General features: G+C 39.0%; 1 protein-coding gene across 5 annotated transcripts in view; it reads right to left on the bottom strand.

Moving 5' to 3' along the window:
- The window catches only part of LOC122540691 (protein Aster-B-like), a 640,121-nt gene that overhangs the window by 397,933 nt on the left and 220,820 nt on the right, over window positions 1–21,368 (bottom strand). For 3 of the 5 annotated variants that reach the window (XM_043676776.1, XM_043676777.1, XM_043676785.1), the window contains exon 2: window positions 3,796–4,930. The exons of the other annotated variants lie outside the window; for them this stretch is intronic. In XM_043676776.1, the coding sequence (XP_043532711.1) occupies window positions 3,796–4,136 (341 nt within the window). In that variant the 5' untranslated portion in view covers window positions 4,137–4,930. The remainder of the gene's footprint in view (window positions 1–3,795; window positions 4,931–21,368) is intronic. 5 annotated transcript variants of the gene reach the window in all.

The raw sequence follows: 21,368 nt of genomic DNA, 5'->3' as shown, positions 1-21,368 counted from the left end.
GGACTCTTAAACCCAGGTTTTTTTAAAAAATTCACATTATTCATTTGCCATGACAGGATTCGAACCCAGGTCTCTAAATTAACAGTCCAGCAATAATAACATCATGCCATCGCCTCCCCATGTGGATTTTACCACCCTCACGCTGTAGGCGAAGAAACTCCTGACAAGCATTTTCAGATTTTCTGAAATGTTTTATTTTACCGGTTAAGCAAATGATGTACTTCTAAAACTGATGGCTTTTAAAAGGAACTGTTCATGCGAAATTGGCTTCGCTGGGTAGGTCAATTTATATTGCCCATGCATAATTGCCATGAAGAGGGTGGTAGTGAACTGTCGTCTTGAGCTAATGCAATTCTTGAAATAGGGGCATACTGTTATGGACCAGGCCAGACACCATCAAAACATTTCAAGAAAGTAGTCTGGAGCCTAACATCTAGTTGTTTTAAACAGGTGTAAGGTGGATATTCCAGGAGTGATGCAGCTGGCCCAATCACTCAGTTGTAAACAAAACAGAATTTATTTACAGATTACTGAATGAAACACGAACAAAAGAGAACCGAATTTAGAATAACTTAACCTATCTGAAAATTGAATCGACTCTATCGCAACTTAATGATTCTGTTCCAAATACTTGCAACATGCCCTTGACAAAAAGTTAAATTCAAACACAGGTTCTTACAGAAGAGATGTCAGACAGAAAACCTCTGTTGAATCCAGGAAACTTTTCCAACTAGCAGCTTTCTTTGACCAGCAGCTTCAAACAGACTGCTGGATAAAACCAAACCAGAAAACAAACCCTGAACTGGGAGAACTGGCCACTCTCCTTTCATTATACAAGTGTTTAAAAAAAAACTTTAAAGCCTCTTCAGGTAGATATTTCAGACATATCAGAACCTCTGCCTTTACGACCCCTCTTGAAAAAAAGGGCGAAATAACCTTTTTAAAAGGGAAGCATAGTCACAATATTCACAACACTGTCAGGCAGGGAGTTACAGGAGGAACAGTGATGTAATTCCAAGTCAGGATAGTGTTGGGGTGCAGGAAAACATGCAGATGGTGATGCTCCAAGTCACTGTTACCCATGTCCTTTGAAGTTATAGAGGTGGCACATTTGGAAGGTGCTGTCAAAAGAGCTTTGGCAAGTTACTGCATCGTATCTTGCAGATGTTACGCCGCTGCCAATCTATGTCAGAGAGTTTGATCAAATGTTGCCCTCATGTCAACAGCAATCACTCTCAACTGACCTTTGGAGTTCAGCTCTTTGTCCATGTTTGGACCAAGGCTGTAATGTGGTAAGAGCTGAATGGCCTTGGCAGAACCCAAACTCAACTAAATGGAGGAAAGTTGGAACAACAGTGTTAAAAAAAATTAGCGCAAATGCTGGAACCTACCAATTATTTTCAGTCTTGAAGTTCCAGAAAAGGCCAAAACAAACTATTATGTAATTGAACATTACAAAAAGGAAAAAAAGTAGAAATTATGGGTAACAAATGAAAAAAAAGGATTGATTTGAATGCTTGTGAAATTCTGATCCTCTGTTGCAACATATTTGCTTTTCCATCACTGAATATTTGGTGTATCACTCTGGCTGGAATATGTTTAGCTTCCTATTTCTCCAAAATTCAATAATTTTCCTCAAGTCACAGTTCTTTAACAAAAATAATTTAATAGATAACTCTGAAATCAGGGCTACGGTACAACAGTAAAACACACTGAATGTGACATGTCACAGTACAAATATTCAGTACATAACCCAAATAGCAACCCTTTCTCAAAAACATATGACTGCTTTGAAGCAGCCTACTGAAAGGTTCTGCACAATTATAGTTATTTTTAACATGGTATCTTAATCACAATACAAAGTGGAAAAGCGCTTATCAAAATCAAAGTGCTTTCTGTCTCTTACTTCAATAGATTTGTATCAACCTGTCAAAGAATTATATAAGTACAGGAATTATTATAATAAGAACAATATGAACAAAGCTTTTGGAGCTTGTTCTGTTAGCTGGATTATGGCCGATCTGGCTTGATCTATATGCCTTTAATACTTTTAGCCAATTTTATTTGGTCGAGCATTCACTGGTGTTTTGGAAATATGTTGGCCAGGAAAACATTTCAGATTTTCATTTAAGTAGCAATTAATTATTTCACTCATGAATGAGCTGACTCTAATTTTAAGATACCTCCAGAAGAAATGGTTTCCTTTATACATTTTTATTAATTTAAACATATCAAATAAAACACCACCCCAACTTCTGAAACCCATCGAACACAAGCTGATAGGTCTCTAAAATGCAAACACCCTTTCTTCAGAACATAACCCTTTAAGCCTTCGTGTCACTCAAATAAATAAATTCAACTCTAATCTCCTTCAAGGTCAGCATATCCCTTCTGAAATACAGTGCCCAAACTGAACATGGTACTCCAGATCATGGTACTAATATCACAATTCTGATAGCATTGTACAGTGCCTTAAATTCACAGATCATCTTAACTTTTTCCTCACTAAACAATTCACCTTTATTAGTTTATAGTTCACTTGACCTCTCTAATAGAGAAACTTTAACATTCTTCATTTCTTCTTTTGTCAAGACTATTGGGACCAAATCAGACAATAGTAAGCTGCTGTCAGGTTACTATGGAAATTGGCCAGTTATTTAAACAATAATGGAATAATGGACCAAGCTCTATAAACAATTTGCAGGAAAATTAAATCATTTTGCTTCTAAAATTAACTTCTACCTTAATTTCATATGGATGAAGGGTAGTTTGATAAGTTTTATACTTAACATTTTGATTAGTCATCTGCCCAAAACATGATAACAGCTTTCGTAATTACAATAAATGTTTCCACGTGGACAGTGCAAACCAGATGCACCTCTGAAAGCTTTTTATCTAAGCCAAGCAGTTTAAATGGAAAATGGTACAGCGCAAACATCACTTTAAATTTTCAGGATTTATTATTTTTATAAATGGTGCAAGTCAGACAGCACTAAATTAGAGGCTATCTTAATCCACATAAAATGATGCAATGAGCAAAGCAGCCAGGCTCGACTCCTTCTACGTTATTGAACCAATGATGAATAAATGGAAGTGTGTGATTTTCAATTTTTTTTTTTTACATATTTCAGTCTTCTTGTTCAACCCTCTCATCTGCTAATTTATCAATCCCAATCGCAACCACCCCTCCAACCAACCTGCACCTTTCCAAATACATATTCTGTCTCTTAATTGTAAGTCTGAGGTTATGGGCAACTGGATGGTCATTAGTGGATATGTATGAAAGATAGAAGTAAAGTAAAAATGTTTCCTTTTCCAACAAGTCTGAAAATGTTTGCAGTTGTGGTCTCTAGTAGTAAATTTCAACAATCTTTCTACAAAATTCTACTCACAGTTTAATTAGGGAGTGATATATACTTTTCACATCATCACTGTAAATGCTTTGGATTATTGCTTGCAAGGACATAGACACATGCAGGTGAATAATGAGGAGATTTGGGTATCAAAAACTAGAAACATGTTGGTAACTTGGTCTCAAAGCCACATTTTATAATTCAGTACATTTTCTTTGTAAGAGCAAGTAAATGATAAACAGTATTCAACTCATGGGTCTACTTTTGTTTTAACTGAAGATAGAGTTAGTAATCACTACATAAGTAGATAGGCTTTCTGATTGCTATGTGTCTTAGCAGTTAACCGGGCTTTTTTTTTGGAGTTAGCATTTTTATGATGAAATCTACATTACAACACTTCATATTATAACGTTCATTTCTCAGTACTATTTTCAATATCTACCTGGTCTCACTTGCTTCTCCTTTCTCACGAACCTTCAGCCATTTCTTCAACAGGAAGCGTTTGCGGCGTGGAGAAGCACTTGGCGTGGAACAGTTAGACCAAGGAGTATCCTCGTCACTTGATGGAGTAATCTCAATAGAAGGAAGCTGTAGGTACTCTTTGGTTATTGGGCCACAGTAAATGTTGCTCACCATTTGTTCTTTCTCACTCTGAACATTCTTCCAACGTTTCATTTTGAAACGCTTTCTGCGAAGTGTTGGAGTTGAGGATCTTGACCAGACCACAGTGCCATTTCCTGAAGATGAGATCTGTACAGCAGGAAGCTGTAGCATATCAGTCATCGCTATAGTTTGCAAAATTTCTTTACTGTACTGTAAAACGCAGTTCTAAGAGTCTTTTACAAGAAAAGTAAATGCTCACAAATCATGCACCACAAATGCTGCTGTCACTGTGAAACCACTTACATTGTAAAATCAGATGCAGTATGGTTAGTTTACTTATTTTTGTTGCTCCTTTAAATAATGTGATGTTTTGTGCAATCCAACACTTAGCATATATTGAATGAAATATTTTGCAAATTGTAGTCTTTTCATTACATCGCTGTTCATTACATTGAAGTACTGTAGCTGGAACTTCTTCAGTGTACTTTAGCCCTCCAGTGCTGGTAACTGTCAGTAGCAAGCTAGGAACAGTCTGAATGTCTACTGACACATTTTGATACAATAGATACGATAAACAAAAATTAAAAGCAATCAAAATCCACAGAGGGATATGAGCAGCAGCAGTGTGATGAAGAGACCGATGCTCATCAGGGAAGCTGTAATATTAGATAATGCTGAAGATAAAACATGCATAAGCAATTGTAGCATGTAATTCTAGTCTCTGCCACATGGGACCAGCTTACATTATTCAGTGGTTGTTAACGAACAAGACTGCAAGTTGTCAAACCTTCATCAGATGCATGGACAAACTCTTAATCCCACATCTACATGGTATGCCATTCTTCTTCCGCATCATGGTGTCAATTATTTTTCATGTTAACAAAGTATACTTTTCGATGTAAGCAGAATGAGAGAGTGAAGATTAGTGACTCAATAACCAGGATGCACACACAAGTTCAACCAGCAGTGCTCCCCTAAAAAGAATAAAGATTTGTTTTATCTATTGTAAATATTCACATGAATGATAAACAACTAATTATGCATTGTTTAGTGAGCATATCATAGATTATACATTGTTACATTCACACTATATCTGTGCAGTTCAAGGAGACAGTACACTCCGCTGACATACCAATGTTGTGATTCAAACCTGCCAACAAAAAGTAACGTTAAGGGTGGGGGTGGGGTGGAATAGTACAATGGTTTATAAAGTATTCACTTAAAAAGTTCTTCTTGTATGAGACGATTTTAAGATGAAAAATATGGAAGTAAGTTTTAATTTTTTTTCAAACCGTACATCCACTTACACAACTTACTCAAGACCACGCAAGATATCTCCAGAAGAATATTTTGTCTTGCCGAGAAAACCAATCTGGTAATCTTGTTATAATCTTGTAAGATGCAAGATCTTTCTAACTGAAATAACTTTTAAAACAGCAAAATACAATAAATCAAACAGGAGATTAGAATAAACCATGCTATGCTGAAAGCCAAAATCTATATACTATTAACTACTGTCAACTATATGCTCAGGATCTACTACAAACCCCAAAGGAAGACCCTTACAGTTGATGTGAATACATATCCAATGGAACTATAGGCCAGAAACAGGTCAAAAAACGAATGGATCAAGACAACTTTGTAAACTATTGTCAGAGTGCACTCCTGTGAAGCACTTCAGGGCATTTTTATCAGCTAAATGCATGATCTAAGAGTACACTGTTGACACATTTGTCCTTTAAAACATTTGGCCATACTTTTGATTAGTCTATTGTTTTTAAAATAGGAGTACCGAGGGTGCTGTCATCATAAATATCAAATTATTCTATTTAGTATGTAAATCAACAACCTTTGTGAAATGGAATTAAAATAAAAACAGTGTAGTTGACTGAACAACATAACTGAAAAAAAATGTATTTATGGATGTGAAAATTTGTGTTTTCAAAACAAGTTAGTGACAGTTTGTTCAATGCTTTCATACAAGTGGCCATTACCTTAATCCGAATTGAAGTTAAAATAAAGTTATCATTCAAAATGTATTTGTTCCAACCTGTAATTTCCAAAAATCTTTTGGCAAGCAATGCAATAACTATAGCCGCTGAAATTTCTCAGTGTCAAGCAAAACTTAATAACTTGAAAAAGAAACACGTCACAGATAACACGTAGGCTAACTTCAACTAAAATCCAGATCAATTAGCGATTTTTAAATACCGAATTTTCAGTTAGCAAAGGTATTCCTTTTCCTCAATCTCTGTTAAGCCAGGAAAGGCAAGGAGGCAGAGTGAACGAAAAATTAGAGGACATCTAACCTCACTCACTTCCAGATGCCAAGGAGACAAATGAATTTGCAGAGGTATAGCCTTACAGGAAAGATATTTTAAAATAGGTGGAGAAAGAATAAACTAAAATTATGAACTAAGGTAACAGTAAAATTGTGAGTACAAATAGTACTGAATATATAAATAGTGACTGAAGGATGTTTAATAGATATTATTTCCTTAACTTTCGTCAATTTGACCTGCTGAGCTCTGAGCAACATGTAAACATTCTGCAGCAAGGACACCAATGTTCTAAAAGCTTGCTGCCAGGAATTGGAGATGCAACAGGATCAACTTGCCTTCCCAATTTTCACTCCATGTCAGGATATACCATAGCCATCTCTTGGGACAGCCCTATGTCATTTCCATGTTGACAATTGGAGCAGGCCAGGGTGCAATAAAATCAATGCTGAGGAGAGGAGTCTGCTCAATATCCCTGGATCATCTTTTTGGGCTGTGGTGAATTCTCAGGCTTTTCAGCTTTCACTGGCCACCAAAGCCCATAAAGTAAACCTGAACAAAAGCCTCAATATATTATGGGACACCAGCCATCAATGGGATCATATCTCTGCACCAAAGTGAGTCGTGCCAAGACCTGTCACACTGTCAAGATAGCACAAAGCTTCTGTCTTTGTTTCATGTTGTACAGTTGACATGGAATGTAAAATAAATTTATAAAGAAAAATACGACCAAGCTTTGTACTGTGTACTCCTTCAAACTAATCTTGTCGGACTGTCCTTCAGGTTGATGTAGCAATTGTTATCTTGAGCCAGACGCAGATGCAATTGAAATAGCTGCCATTGCAATAACCTGCACTTAACTAAGGTCAAAAATATATTCATATTACGTAAACAATAAATGGTTAAAAACTAAAGCTGCTGAACAATGGCGGTACCATTGCTAGCACTGCTGCCTCACAGCACCAGGATCCCAGGTTCAACTCCAGCCTCGGGCAACTGTCTGTTTGGAGTTTGCACATTCTCCCCACGTGGGTTTCCTCTGGGTGCTCCGGTTTCCTCCCACAGTCACAAAGATGCGCAGGTCAGGTGAATTGGCCATGCTAAATTGCCCATAGTGTTAGGTGCATTAGACAGGGGGAAATGGGTCTGGGTGGGGTTACTCTTCGGAGGGTCAGTGTGGACTGGTTGGGCCGAAGGGCCTGTTTCCACACTGTAGAGAATTTAATCTAATCTAATTCCTTCAAAATCAGATTTTTCTGAGCAATCAATAAAGGGATGTTGTAGTTGTGGTATGTTTGCTGAGCTGGGAAGTTGATTTGAAGATTTTTCAACCCGTCTGGGTGACATCTTCAGTACTTTGGATCCTCCTGTGAAGCACTGCTGTACTGTCTCTTTTTGAATTTACTTGGTTCTATTCCGGCTGTTTCCCCTTGCCAGTTCCGGTTGTTTATTGTCGTGGCCGGTATATTGGGTCTAGGTCTAGTGCTTGTTGATGGACTCCATGGATAAGTGCCATGCTTCCAGACATTCTCTGGCTGTGCTCTGCATGGCTTGTCCTATGATCATCCACGGACTCCATCAACAAGCATATAGACCTAGACCCAATATACTGGCCACTACAAGGAACAACCAGAACCCGGCAACAGGAAGCAGCAGGAAAGGGACCAAATAAATTCCAAAAGACACAGTACAGCAGCACTTCACAGGAGGCTCCAAAGCACTGAAGATGTCACCTGGACAAGAGGACGAAACATCTGTAAATCAACTTCCCAACTTGGTGAACATATCCGCACCTATGACAACCGGCACCCGAGCTACAAATCTATATACATATCTCGAATATTAAAGGATCTTAGTGTATTGTTTAAGGTCTCCATCCTCTTTCAGGTCCATTCCTCAACAAAATCTTTTTTCTACCTTCACAGTATAGATCTTCCCGTCACCACTTTTTTAATGCTTCAACTAAACTTTTCCTATATCCTGTTTGCATACCTATCATTTCCATCATACATTAATGATAATTCATACAGTGTTTTGACCTGCCTTCCTACCCTGCTCAATCGCCATCAACTGTCTGCCATCACAAGTACTTCACTTCTAAATCAGTCCATGGCCTCAATACCTTCTGGTCAGTCAATAATGACTCTTTTTCCAAGAATTCCCCTTCACAAGCTGCTATTCTTTTATCCACCTTGCCTCTAAATCCTGCAATTTCCTGTCCTAGTTTCTCTGCTATTTTGAAGACTGGGGAGTTTACCCAAGTGTCCTATCTCATAATTAATCCTCAAACAACATCATATCTGGTTGTTTCCAGATTGATCGCCCTGGGATTTGTTTTGTGCAAAGGTGCTGTTGTATTTTCTACCTTATAACTGTGACTATACTTGGGGAAAAAAAACTTCATTGTAAGCATATCCAATGTTCAATGGTGCTAAACAAGCAGTTTTTCACTTACTCTCCTCCCCTTCTCAGGATCCTCAAATTCTTTGATCCTTGTATCCCTTGATAAATATTCCTTTAATGTTGAGCTCCATTTACGTTGTTTTGTCTCTTTCTCTTCTTACATGTAAACAATGAGCTTGTGAAAAGGATCACACAATCAAAATAATCCAACAGGCTGCAAATATACACATCATGACTTAAGATATAGAATAGGTTAAAACCTTTGCTTCCAGCAAAAACTCACATGAATCTAATACTGAATTCAAATTCAAATGAATTCAAAGCACCTGAATTACTGAATAGGAAAAAGGTTGAGTGAGTACTGCTGTCCTCACCTCCATCCAACATTGCTACATTACACACTTATTCAAGATGATGTACGATAATAATTGTTTTACTTCAGGAGTGGGAAAACTTACAGAAAAAAAAATCTGGAACAAAATTAATAACATCTTGGAAAAACATAGATTTATTAAGGATAGCAGACACTGACTTGTAAAAGACAAAATAGGTTTGGTTAATTTGATTGCATCTTTTGATAAAGGTAATGTCGATGATGTTGTGTACATGGATTTCCAGAAGGCATTTGATAAAACACCACTTAACAGTCTTTTCGGCAAAGCGATAGTGGCAAAACAGATATAGGATTTGCTGAATGACATAAAAGATAAGCAGTTTCCCAGGGGTTGGTACTAGGATTAAAGCCTTTTATGATCCATATTAAGGACATAGGACTTGGGCATATACAGCACAATTTTAAAATCTGCTGATGACACAAAACTTAAGAGCATTGTGAACTGTAAAGAGGATAGTGACAAACTTCAAGAGGACATGCACAGTGTCGTAGAATTGGCAGACACATGGCAGATGAAGGTTAATGCACAGAATTGTGAAATTTGAAAGAAGAGGTGCCTGGACAAAGTAGATGGAGGAAGATGCGCCTTTTGATGGAATGGTGCAGAACCAGGACACCAATTTGAAAGAAATGCCAACACAAACAAAGAACAAAAAGAAAATATTCTTACACAGCAAGTGATTAGGTTTTGAAAGGCACTTCCTGACAGTGTGATGAAGGTAGATACAATGGACTTTCAAAGGGATTGGGTTAAGCACCCAAGTTGGAATAAAAGCATTTACAGGGCTTCAGGGGACAAATGGGTTGGACTAGTTAGCCAGCACAAACACAATGGACCAAATGGTTTCCTTATCTGTTGCAACCAATGTATAATTGGGTGAGAGAAAGTAGCAGCAGTCATCCAAACTATAAACTGCAAAATCTTCAAAGACACCACTAAACAATCAGCAAAGATTAATGGTTTGCAATGATAAAAATAAATAAGCACATGATCCATCATAAACATTACAAGATGCTAACTCACATATATTCATTTGCAGAGATTTGCAATAGTAGTTATTCTCACGAGCATCATTCAAGCTCTGTATCCCCTTAGTCTTGCTCCTTATCTGTGCACACCAAAGTCTGCTCCATTTCTGGAAAATGCTGAAAGCAAACACACAGTTGCTATGCAAATTCCACTTTGCATAACAAATAAAAGTTCTGAAAAGGAGTCCCACAAATTTGTAGGCCTACGTTCAGAAGCACTATAGCAATTTATCATCATGCTCTCAACTGTTTTGCCCTGAATGATTGTTGTCTGCTGGTTGCTGAATCTTGCAGCTGAAGGTGTTTGCTTCCAATGTGCTCCCTTGGTGACAATTCTACTGCGGGAGCATATATCAAAGCAAACAACAAGCCTCAACCACTTCTCCACCTGATCCTATTCTCCCATCTGCTCCAGCTAAAACTACACACTATCTGCAAATCTTCCCCCCTTCAACTCAGGTTTTGTACTGTTGCGGCAGTGCATTTAAGAACAAAAAAAATTCTGAAGTGTAATATGTTTGCCCAAGAGAATTTGTCCACACATGGAAGACACAATCTTTAATTATATCATCTTGCCTTTGCTTCTCATCATAAGCTGTGATCATTATTCTGTTCAAAAACATTGGAATCTCACATGGTAGATACTAAACTAACTGTCAGCAAGTTGGTGGGTCTAAAATTACAGAAGGAAATTTCAAAAAATACCATTCATTGTTAGTACAACCTTTCAACCAGTATTACACATATTGGAGATAACAATTAAAAATTATTGAATTTTTAAACAAGGTATCAGGTGTTTCAACGAGGGTAGTGTAGATAATGTAGTCTGTATGAATTTCAGCAAAGGAGAAAGTGAGGTCTACAGATGCTGGAGATTAGAGCTGAAAATGTGTTGCTGGAACAGCGCAGCAGGTCAGGCAGCATTCAGGGAACAGGAGAATCGACGTTTCGGGCATAAGCCCTTCTTCAGGAAGAATTCCTGAAGAAGGGCTTGTGCCCGAAACGTCGATTCTCCTGTTCCCTGGATGCTGCCTGACCTGCTGCGCTGTTCCAGCAACACATTTTCAGCTCTGAATTTCAGCAAAACCTTTCACAAGATCCAACATGAGAGACTGATAAAGAAGGTAAGAGCATGTGATCCAGGTTAACTTGACAAGTTGGATCTGAAATTGGCTTCCTGGCAGGAGACAGAAAGTTGGACAGAAAGGCTGTGTGTGTGTGTGACAATGTAGATGAGAAGGTGGGGTGATACTCAGTAAGTCTGCAAGTAACACAAAGAATGGTGGATGGAAAAAAGCTGGAAAAAATGTTTTAGGTTACAGGATATTAATGGATTGGGCAGATGAAATGTAACTCTGATAAGTATGAGGTGATATTTTGTTACTTCTTCCAAAGTGTAAGGGCATATTCAATGAACAGCAGGACACTAGGAAACTCAGAGGAACAGAGAGATCTTGCGGTGCTTGTAGTCATCTATGAGCTAATCCCTATCAAAAGGCTCTGTGGCCAACTGTAACATAAAATTGATGCCTAGATCAACATCAAATTACAAATTACAATTTTATTCAGGTTGTTTCAACGATACATTGCATTGCCTACTGAGTTAAGACAAGGGATGACAAGACCAACCTGATACATAAACAGTCGGCATCTTCTAAACTGCATTGAGAGTCCATTACAAAATTGCTATGATTGTTGAAAATCTGTTTGATTGTGAGATATAAAACCAAAACTAGTTTCTCTAGGTGGGGGGGGTTCTACCCCTCAAAATTAGTGGAGTTTTGAGAGGACTGGGGTCTTACATCCATGGAGATGTCTCTTGCAGGGAAGACCCACCGAATGTAATGTCAATCAGACATTGGTCAAGCCGTTTGTAGCCTTCACTTGGAATTAATTCTCTGAGGTGGAAACCTCATCCTGACAGAGTTGCTAGCCAATCAGGCACCAGCAGCATCACAAGGGAGGCAGTGGCTACTGCCAGAAGAGCACTCAGGAACACAGATGATCATGGAAAAAGGTGTAATCTATCGGTGTAGGATAGTTCCTCGAGTTGGAGGGGTCAGAGGGAAAGGAAGACAGGGTGACATCACAAGCAAGGGCAGAGTGTCACTCCTAGTAGAGACACTAACTGCCTTTAATTGAGGGAATCTCAATCTCTCTCCAACACTCCCCAATCCAGTAAATTGTTTACCCAAGGTGACCAATCAACCTGGATTGATGCCAATGACTGCAGGCTGAGGCCTTTAAGTAGCACTTAATTGGTCACAATGTCCTTAACTGATGGCAACATGGGAAAACGGACAATGAATTTCTCATCCTAGACTTAATTCCGGGTGTATACACCATGACATGATCTAATTACGTGCCTCTCTCACCTCTAAGCTACAGTTTTGAAACTAAATGTCTGTGAAGCTGATTAAGATCCAGTTCCAAAATTTCAGCAAGTCTCAGCTCATTCCGAAGCCATTTAGCTCGAGAACATTACCTTCAACAGCTCTTGTTTCCTGTGCAATTGTAATTGCGTTTGTATTCCAGACTCCAAACACTAAACATGTATTGTAATAAAGATACATTGCACCGACTTCCTGGCTAAAGCATTCTGGTTTGGTGTCCTTATGTGCTCTGATATGTCATTTAAAAAAAACACAATCTGCAAGCTAAAAACATATGTATTCTATTCCTGGGAGTGCAATTTCAAACATGAAGTCTCAAAACATTAGCTTAATGGGATGGCTTCAGGCAAGAGAGGTGCTTGGTTTGGTCCATGTATCTCAACTATCTACATATATTTGTACCAGCTGTTACTCCCATTTGTTATTTCTTTCCACCAATCTCTTTCATGTTTTTAATTTTTTGTTTGAAAATTCTCCTGCATGTTTCTATTTAAATATCCTTAATAGTAAACATGACCCTTTATGCTTAAATTATGTATACAGTAGAAAGCTGACTTGGATCTATTTCATCCAAAGCGTTGTTAATTGTAAACACTTCTACCGTATCTTTCCTTCTATATCATTTTCTTATATTCTGTAAACCAGATTCCCATCCCTGCAATGACTGAACAGGATTTAAGGGATGGAAGACAAAAATTGCATAACATCCATCAGATAAGGACTCAACGGGGTTCAAAGCAGTTTCTAAATGACCTTGCCTCGACTTTTATGTTTAAATGTTACATTCTATTTGTTTTTTTAAGAGGAGTGCTTGGGAACATGGTGATGATGGGTTTTTTTGACCAGTGCACTCAAATTCCAGATCTCTATTTTGCTCTGATATCTTAAGTTTGAATTTTGTGCTAAATTGGAATACATTAACCTTCATAACCTCCATACCTCAATCCAAAAAAAGTCTGGATCTGCCATTTCTCCAACTACTTATCAAGTTTATCCACAGCCTTTTGAATTGGCAGTGACTGATATTCAATATTGTTTGCAATCTGAGATATAACTCCTTCCTTTAAATTCTTTCAAAAAATTTCTGAGGACACTCTGTAGCTTGTAACACTCCACTGGCAGTTGGCTGTAACGTATGCCGACTCAATGTTGTATACCAAATAACCATTTGCTCATCTAGTTTAATACATTTTGATATACTCACAGACCTCATGCAGCAATTCAGTTACCAGACAGGGTCAATTGCCTACTCAAAATCCAAGTATAGAACAGACACCTTCTTTGCATTTAATACATGGAGTCACAGAAATGTACGGCGCAGAAACAGACCCTTCAGTCCAACTCGTCCATGCCAACCAGATATCCTAACCTAATCTAGACCCATTTGCCAGCACTTGGCCCATATCCCTCAAAACCTTAACTATTCATATATCCATCCCGGTGCCTTTTAAATACTGTAATTGTACCAGCCTCCACCACTTGCTCTGGCAGCTCATTCCATACACGCACCACCCTCTGCATGAAAAAGTTGTGCCTTAGCTCCCTTTGATATCTTTCCCCTCTCACCCTAAACCTTTGCCCTCTAGTTCCGGACTCACCCATTCCAGGGAAACAACCTTGTCTATTTATCTTATGCATGCCAATCACGATTTCCTAAACCTCTGCAAGGTCAGCCCCCCCCCCCGCCCCACGCCTCCAGGGAAAACAGCCCCAGCCTATTCAACCTCTTCCTATAGCTCAAATCCTCCAACCCTGGCAATACCCTTATAAAATCTTTATGAACACTTTCACGTTTCACAACATCCTTCTGATAGGAAGGAGACCAGAAATGCATGCAATATTCCAAAAGTGGCCTAACCAATGTCCTGTACAGCCGCAACGTGACCTCCAACTCCTATACTCAATGCTCTGACCATCTGTCATCTTTTCAAAGTAATTTAATAAAATAGTGGGGAATGACATCACACTCCAAAAATTATGTTATCCCAGAATAGATGATCAAATTTCTACCTTGTATTATTGCTCATTGAACTAAGACTTTCTCAATTGGGAAAGAAAGCTTAAATTCTCATAATATGACAGTACATCCCTCTCTCAATTTCTTTGAAAATTGAAATTTTCATTGTGTCAAACTTAACTTGTATTTATAAAGAAGAGATGGTCCAAATTATTGATGAATTGCATTCCCACCAATGTCTAGCACTGTTAAAAATACATAATTTAAGAAAATGAACAAAAACATCAGAGATTATAAATGTTCCATTGGTAGGAGAGACTAGGACCCAAGGGCATAACCTTAAAGTAAAGAGAATACCTTTTAGAAAAGCGATAAAGAGAAACTTCTTCAGTCAGAGCGCGGTGTATCAATGGAATTCATTGTCACAGAAGACTGTGGAGGTGAGGTAATTGAGTATATTTAAGACAGTGATAGATAGGTTCTTGAGTATCAAGGGGATCAAGGGTTACGGTGAGGAAGCGGAAGAATGGGGGTGTGAAACATATCGGCCATGATTGAATGGCAGAACAGACTCAATGGGCTGAATGGCCTAATTTCTGCTCCTGTGTCTTATGGTAGTTTGAGAACAAAACGTGTGAAGCCAATCTTTTCAACTTCAATTTGAAAATGCTCACACCGACCACTCCAGCTGTCTATGGTTAGTAAGATCCTGACGGCACTTATAGTTCCCCAGCAACAATATGAATGTCATCTAATTTTAGACATCTACAGTTAACAGAGCACTCCAAAAATTCACAGGTACATGTGGAACACGCCCATATCTTCCAATCTCTCAGTACTCAAATATACAGTTGTACTGTAGTGCTGTCAGGTCTCTATATCACAGAGGTTCAGGCAGCATCTGAGGAGCAGGAAAATCAACATTTCGAGCAAATGTTATTCCTGATGAAGGGCTTTTGCCCGAAACATCGATTTTCCTGCTCCTCAGATGCTGCCTGAACTTGCTTTTCCAGCACCACTCTAATCCAGATTCTGGTTTCCAGCATCTGCAGTCATTGTTTTTACCTCTTTATCATAGAGGGCTGTCTAGACTGGGTCGTTCAGTATATTCAAGGCCAAGCTAGATAGGAATTTCAAATCAGTAAGGTAATCAAGGGTTAGAGGGAAAAGCAGGATAGTCGCGGTGAGGATTTTGATCTCACCAACCTGTGGAGCCAATTCACTGAAATTAATAGCCTACCTCTGCTCCTAAATCGTGAGGTATCTATTCTGCAGTAATCTCAAAAGCAGATGCATAGTTCAGTACAGTACTGGTGTAAGAGTCTCAGCCAGGTATAAAGTTTGTTTTCTTTTGTGAATGAAAACCAATTACAAAACCAGACTTTTTTTTAACCACTCAGCACAATCAATAATTCGGAGTTTGCTTAGTCCATATTGTACAAACAGAGTTATCTGAATGAGTATAACCTGCAGTAATACAAAAATTGTCCACTTGCTTTTCTGTCAGTGCTTGTGGACTCAGTGCAAACATCTGATTGACACATCTGGTGGGACAAAAAGTATATCGGTAAAACATTAACTCGTTTAGAAAAAATCTCTACAAAGGTAATATGCAGCTCTCACACTATTTCATTGTAGCTTCAAGTGCAGATCAGAGGTAAAGTAAAATGTTTTAGTTACAGAATTTTTGGATTAAAGTGGAAAATATAAGACTTGGGTGTAATTGTTCTTTCTAAATCTCAACAAATGAATTTAGTAAACAATACCTATTTTAAAAAAGAGAGAAAGTGAGGACTGCAGATGCTGGAGATCAGAGTTGACCAGTGTGGCACTGGAAAAGCACAGCAGATCAGACAGCATCCGAAGAGCAGAAGAGTCAACGTTTCAGGCATAATTCCTTCATCAGAAATGTGGGGACAGGGGGAAGGGGGCTGAGAGATTCGGAGGGGAGGATGCTGTGGATATGTGGGAAGGAAGATGGACAGGTAAGACAGATCAAGAGGGCGGTGCCAAGTTGGAAGGTTGGATCTGGGATGAGGTGGGGGGAGGGGAGATAAGAAAACTGCTGAAGTTAATATTGATGCCATGTGGTTGGAGGGTCCCAAGGTGAAAGATGAGGCGTTCTTCCTCCAGGTATAGGGGTGCCTTGGATTTGGCCATGGAGGAGGCCCAGGATTTGCATGTCCTTGGCAGATTGGGAGGGGGAATTGAAGTGGCCGGCCACAGGGAGGTGGGGTTGTTTGATGTTCCCTGAAATGTTCTGTGAATTGGTGTCCTGTCTCCCCAATGTACAGCACACCACATCGAGAGCAAAGGAAACTGTAGATGAGATGTTTGGATGTGCAGGAAAGTCTCTGCTGGATGTGGAAGGATCCTTTGGGGCCTTGGACGGAGATGAAGGGGGAAGTGTATGCGCAGGTTTTGCCTCTACTGCGGAGGTAAGGGAAGGTGCCAGAAGTGGAGGGTGGGTTGGTAGGGACTGTGGACCTTATGAGGGAGTCGCATACGAAATGATCTCTGTAGAATGCAGACAGGAGTGGGGAGGGAAATATATCTCTGGTGGTGGGGTCAGATTGTAGGTGGCGGAAATGGCAGAGGATAATGTTCTGTGTCCAGAGATAAGAGGGGTAGAAGGTGAGGACCAGGAGAATTCTATCCTTGTTGCGGTTGGAGGGATGCAGATCAAGGGCGGAGGTGCAGAAAGTGGAGGAGATGCGCTGGAAGGCATTGTTGATCACATTGGTTGGGGAAATTGCAGACCTTGAAATAGAAGGCCATCTAGGATACAGTGGAGATGGAGAAATTTGTAGTAAGGGATAGCATTTCTACAGGAGGGGGAAGATGGGAGAAGGTTAGTGCAGGCAGCTGTTGGAATCTGTGGGTTTAAAGTAGATGTCCGTATTGAATCGGTCGCCCATTCCTCCAACCCAACAAGGATAGAACCCCCCCTGGTCCTCACCTTCCACTCCACTAATCTCCGGATACAGCACATCAGCCTCTGCCATTTCTGCCATCTACAATCAGACCCCACCATCAGAGATATATTTCCCTCCCAATCCCTAACTGCATTCCCTTCCCTTTGTGACTACCTTGTTAGGTCCACACCCCCGACCAACCCACCCTCTACTCCCAGCATCTTCTGTTGCCACCGCAAGAGATGCAAAATCTACGCACACAGCTCCCCCCCCCACCTCACCTCCATCTAAGGGCCTAAAGGATTGTTCCAAATGCGACATACATTTTCCTGCACCTCCAAATACCTCATCTACTGCGTCCATTCCTCGCGATGGGTCTCCTCTACATTGAGGAGACTGGACGACAATTCATGGAACGTTTCAGGGACGATCTCTGGGACACACACTCCAAACAACCCCACTGCCCTGTGGCTGACCACTTCAACTTCCCCTCCCAATCCACCAAGGACATGCAAGTCTTGGGCCTCCTTCACTGCAAAATCCAAGCCAACCTATGCCTGGAGGACGAACGCCTCATCTTCCACCTTGGGACCCTTCAAACACATGGCATCAATGTCAACTTCACAGATTTCTTCATCTCCCCTCCCCACAACTTATCCCAGATCCAACCCTCCAACTCAGCACTGCCCTCTTGAACTGTCCTATATATCCATCTTCCTTCCTACCTATTGTGTCCAACCTCCCATCCAACCTATCACCATTACTACCTATTTGCATCAACTTATCACTTTGCCAGCTACCTTTTTCCCACTCCTACCCTCCTATTTATCTCTCATGTCCCTTACAGCTCCACCCTCCCCATCTCCACCAACCCCCTCCACATTCCTGATGAAGGGCTTATGCCTGAAACATTGACCTCCCGCTCTTTGAATGCTGCCTGGCCTGCTGTGCTTTTCCAGAGCCACACATAACTACATTTTTTAAAAAACCTTTAAATATTACGGTTTATTCTCCACTTTTCAAAGCTTAAGATGATAACAAAGGCCTGGAATAAAACCTGTAAACTGAAACAAAGTGGAGGACATGCTGATTTCTTAGCATGAATATACTTGAAATCTGGATGAGTAACAGTACATTCTAGGAAAAATATAAGTAACAAATGCATTCTTATCAGGTTTGTCTGGGAAACTGAACCATGAATAAATTTAGATTTTATTAAGAAAAAAGTACAATCATAACATCAGCTTTATTCCAATAAGTGAATAATGCAATATTCACCACAACAGGTTAAATGTATTAAGTCTTCCACTAAAGTCCCACAGGATCTCCAGCTGGAAAGTGATAGAAACTCTCAGAAGATAGTAGGAACCCAGCTGCACTGGTTTGCTGCCATCGCTGGAAATTTGTTTTGCTTCATACAAAGGATGGGAACGAACCACAAGAGTTGCAAACTACAAGATCTTTAGATTCAGTGTGTCTTACACTGTAACTGGCAATCAAGGAGCAAAGCCGCAAAGATACTCTATCCAGTGAAAGGTTTCAACCCATTGGTTCTGCTGTATCCTATGATATTAATGGAAGCTAATGTGATAAGTGAGTGGTGGTACTCTGGAATTTAGCAAAAAAAATGAAGAATTGAACAACTGAACCCCACCCATTTCCCCTTCCACAATATGTTAGACAAGAAACTGAAGTGGTTCTGGATCAGTGGTGCTGGAAGAGCACAGCAATTCAGGCAGCATCCGACGAGCAGCAAGAAACTGAAGTGGCACTACCGTCCACTTGCCTCATTATAATGAGCCATCCTTCCAATTAACGCTGCAAACTGGAACAGATCAATGCTAAAAAAAAACACAGATGACAAGATCCCAAAAACCTGAGATTGCCAATGATCTTTGGTAACCCCAATCCTTCAAAAAAGTCAATTATTTCCCAAATTTATACTTTTTGTCCAACAATGCATGTAATATTAGTCGGAAAACTCCTGATCAGAAGCAGAATAAAAACAAAATTAGACTGTTGTAACAACATTCTTCTACTCCAACTCATGTTTTACCAGCATGACAAATTTAAGTTTGATTATCTATGGGATTTTAAATCATCTTATGACCATTTAGGAAATGGAATAAAATTGTGCAACTGGTTTTTCTCCTTTACTTCATAATTAGGTTTGAACCAACAGCTCAAAGGTGAAACTGTTGTCCAGTAACCAAAAAATAAATTTTGAAATGCATTTGAAGAGACACATCTGTCATCATATTGCTTTATAATTTCCTAAAATTTGTGAGCTTTTCAAAAATAATTTCCTAATTGTTTGTTGAATCAGTTAGCCAAGAGTCAAGTGGATCAACAATCCTGCAGAATATCACTGATTACTCAATGAGTAGTGACATCAGATGACAAAGATAGCTGTAATGATAATTGTCAGTGACTCTTATTAAAAGTGAGACTACAAATTTGAAAGATACATGAGGTACACGTGTAGGTTTCCAAATTGACAGTGAAACTGATCAGCATGACAAAAATGTCTCACTTCAGAGTATTCATACACTGAAAAATGAAGTAAATCATTCAATATTAAGGATATGAATCAAAGAAGCAGCATTGCTATATTGAAACATTAACTGCACTAAACTAAAATCTCAGAATGCATGCATGCAAAGAAAAATATTTTTCATTTCACGACAGTTAAATTAATAATAAATAAATGTTAAAACTAAGTTTCACAGAGATGTAAAGGTGTTGAAAAGTTTTGGATAGTTTCATTATGCTAAATTAATTTTTGTCAGTATGAACAGATATGGAGGGCATTTCAAGGCTGATGGAATTAGTTCTTTTAAAGAGCTGGCACACAGGCTGATCACTCAAATGGTCTCTTTCAGAGCTGTAAATTCTACAATTCTAAGGATTATGAATTGCATTTTAGTAGTAATTCTGTGCTTTAGTGGTAGACATTCGACATTTTTAAATTGGCAACAGACTGGTGAAACATAAAAATGCCACCATTAGTCAGACATCTTCACAGCAAGCAGATTACTCTATTCTTACTGCTGAATAATAGCTGTCTACACATCGTTATCATCAAATTAACAGGCAACAGCAGGGCCTCACTACTTTTTTAGAATGAGAAATATTTGAAATTTAAAAAATTAAGCTGTTACAATGAGAAGTCTTTAGTTTCTTATGCTTTTCTTCCTCTTTAACCTCTCTCCTGCCAAAACAGTCATGATAGGACAATTACAAAATCAGGTTGCATGATTATACTTCTCTCCTGTCAGGCATATTAAAATGTGTCATATTGTAAATTGTCTTGAAAGGAAAAATGTAATGTGACTGTGCTACATTTCATCCCACCTAACTTTAAAAAAACACATCAAATGAAATTACTCGATCTTGGTACCCTATCAAGGGATGCTCTTCCATAAAGAGTATAACAGCATAGTGATTAAACCACCAAATGAATAACTGACAGGCATGCATTAATAATCCAGAGATTAAATTTCAAATCTTACTGTGGCAGCTGAGAAATTTAAATTCAGTTAATCCTCAGCTGTTTCATCAGTGACCTTCTTTCTATTATAAGGTCAGAAGTTGTGACGTTTACCCCTGATTACAGTGTTTAGCTCCAAACCCAAGAAAAATTATTTGTATTTACAATAGCAGTTTTAAATAATGAAACAGTCCAAGTTATGGAGGTCTTCAACACTCAAAAATGTCCCTACAATCCCTCAAAACACATCAAAAAGATCACAGAAAATGTAGCACTGCAAACAGAACAGACGGAAGTGGTGAAATATGGCAATCCAGTCATAGGTTGCTTCGTACATACTTTGTACATACATGAAAGAAACACATTGGCTGTAGCATGACCAGTCTACAGAAGATATGTTGACTGTAATTGATGTTTTTGTATGTTGAAGTTGTTGTCAGTTATTTAAAAATTAAATAATTAATTGCTTTGTGCCAATTTAAGCACTGTGGTGTCTAAAAATAAATGCTTTCCTTTTGTGTTGTCACTGAGTTTAATGGAGGGATGTTTATT

This window comes from Chiloscyllium plagiosum, chromosome 35 (genome assembly GCF_004010195.1).
Source record: "Chiloscyllium plagiosum isolate BGI_BamShark_2017 chromosome 35, ASM401019v2, whole genome shotgun sequence".
Lineage (NCBI taxonomy): Eukaryota > Metazoa > Chordata > Chondrichthyes > Orectolobiformes > Hemiscylliidae > Chiloscyllium > Chiloscyllium plagiosum.
Note: the sequence above shows the minus strand (reverse complement) of the source record. Positions and strands in the feature narration are given on the sequence as shown.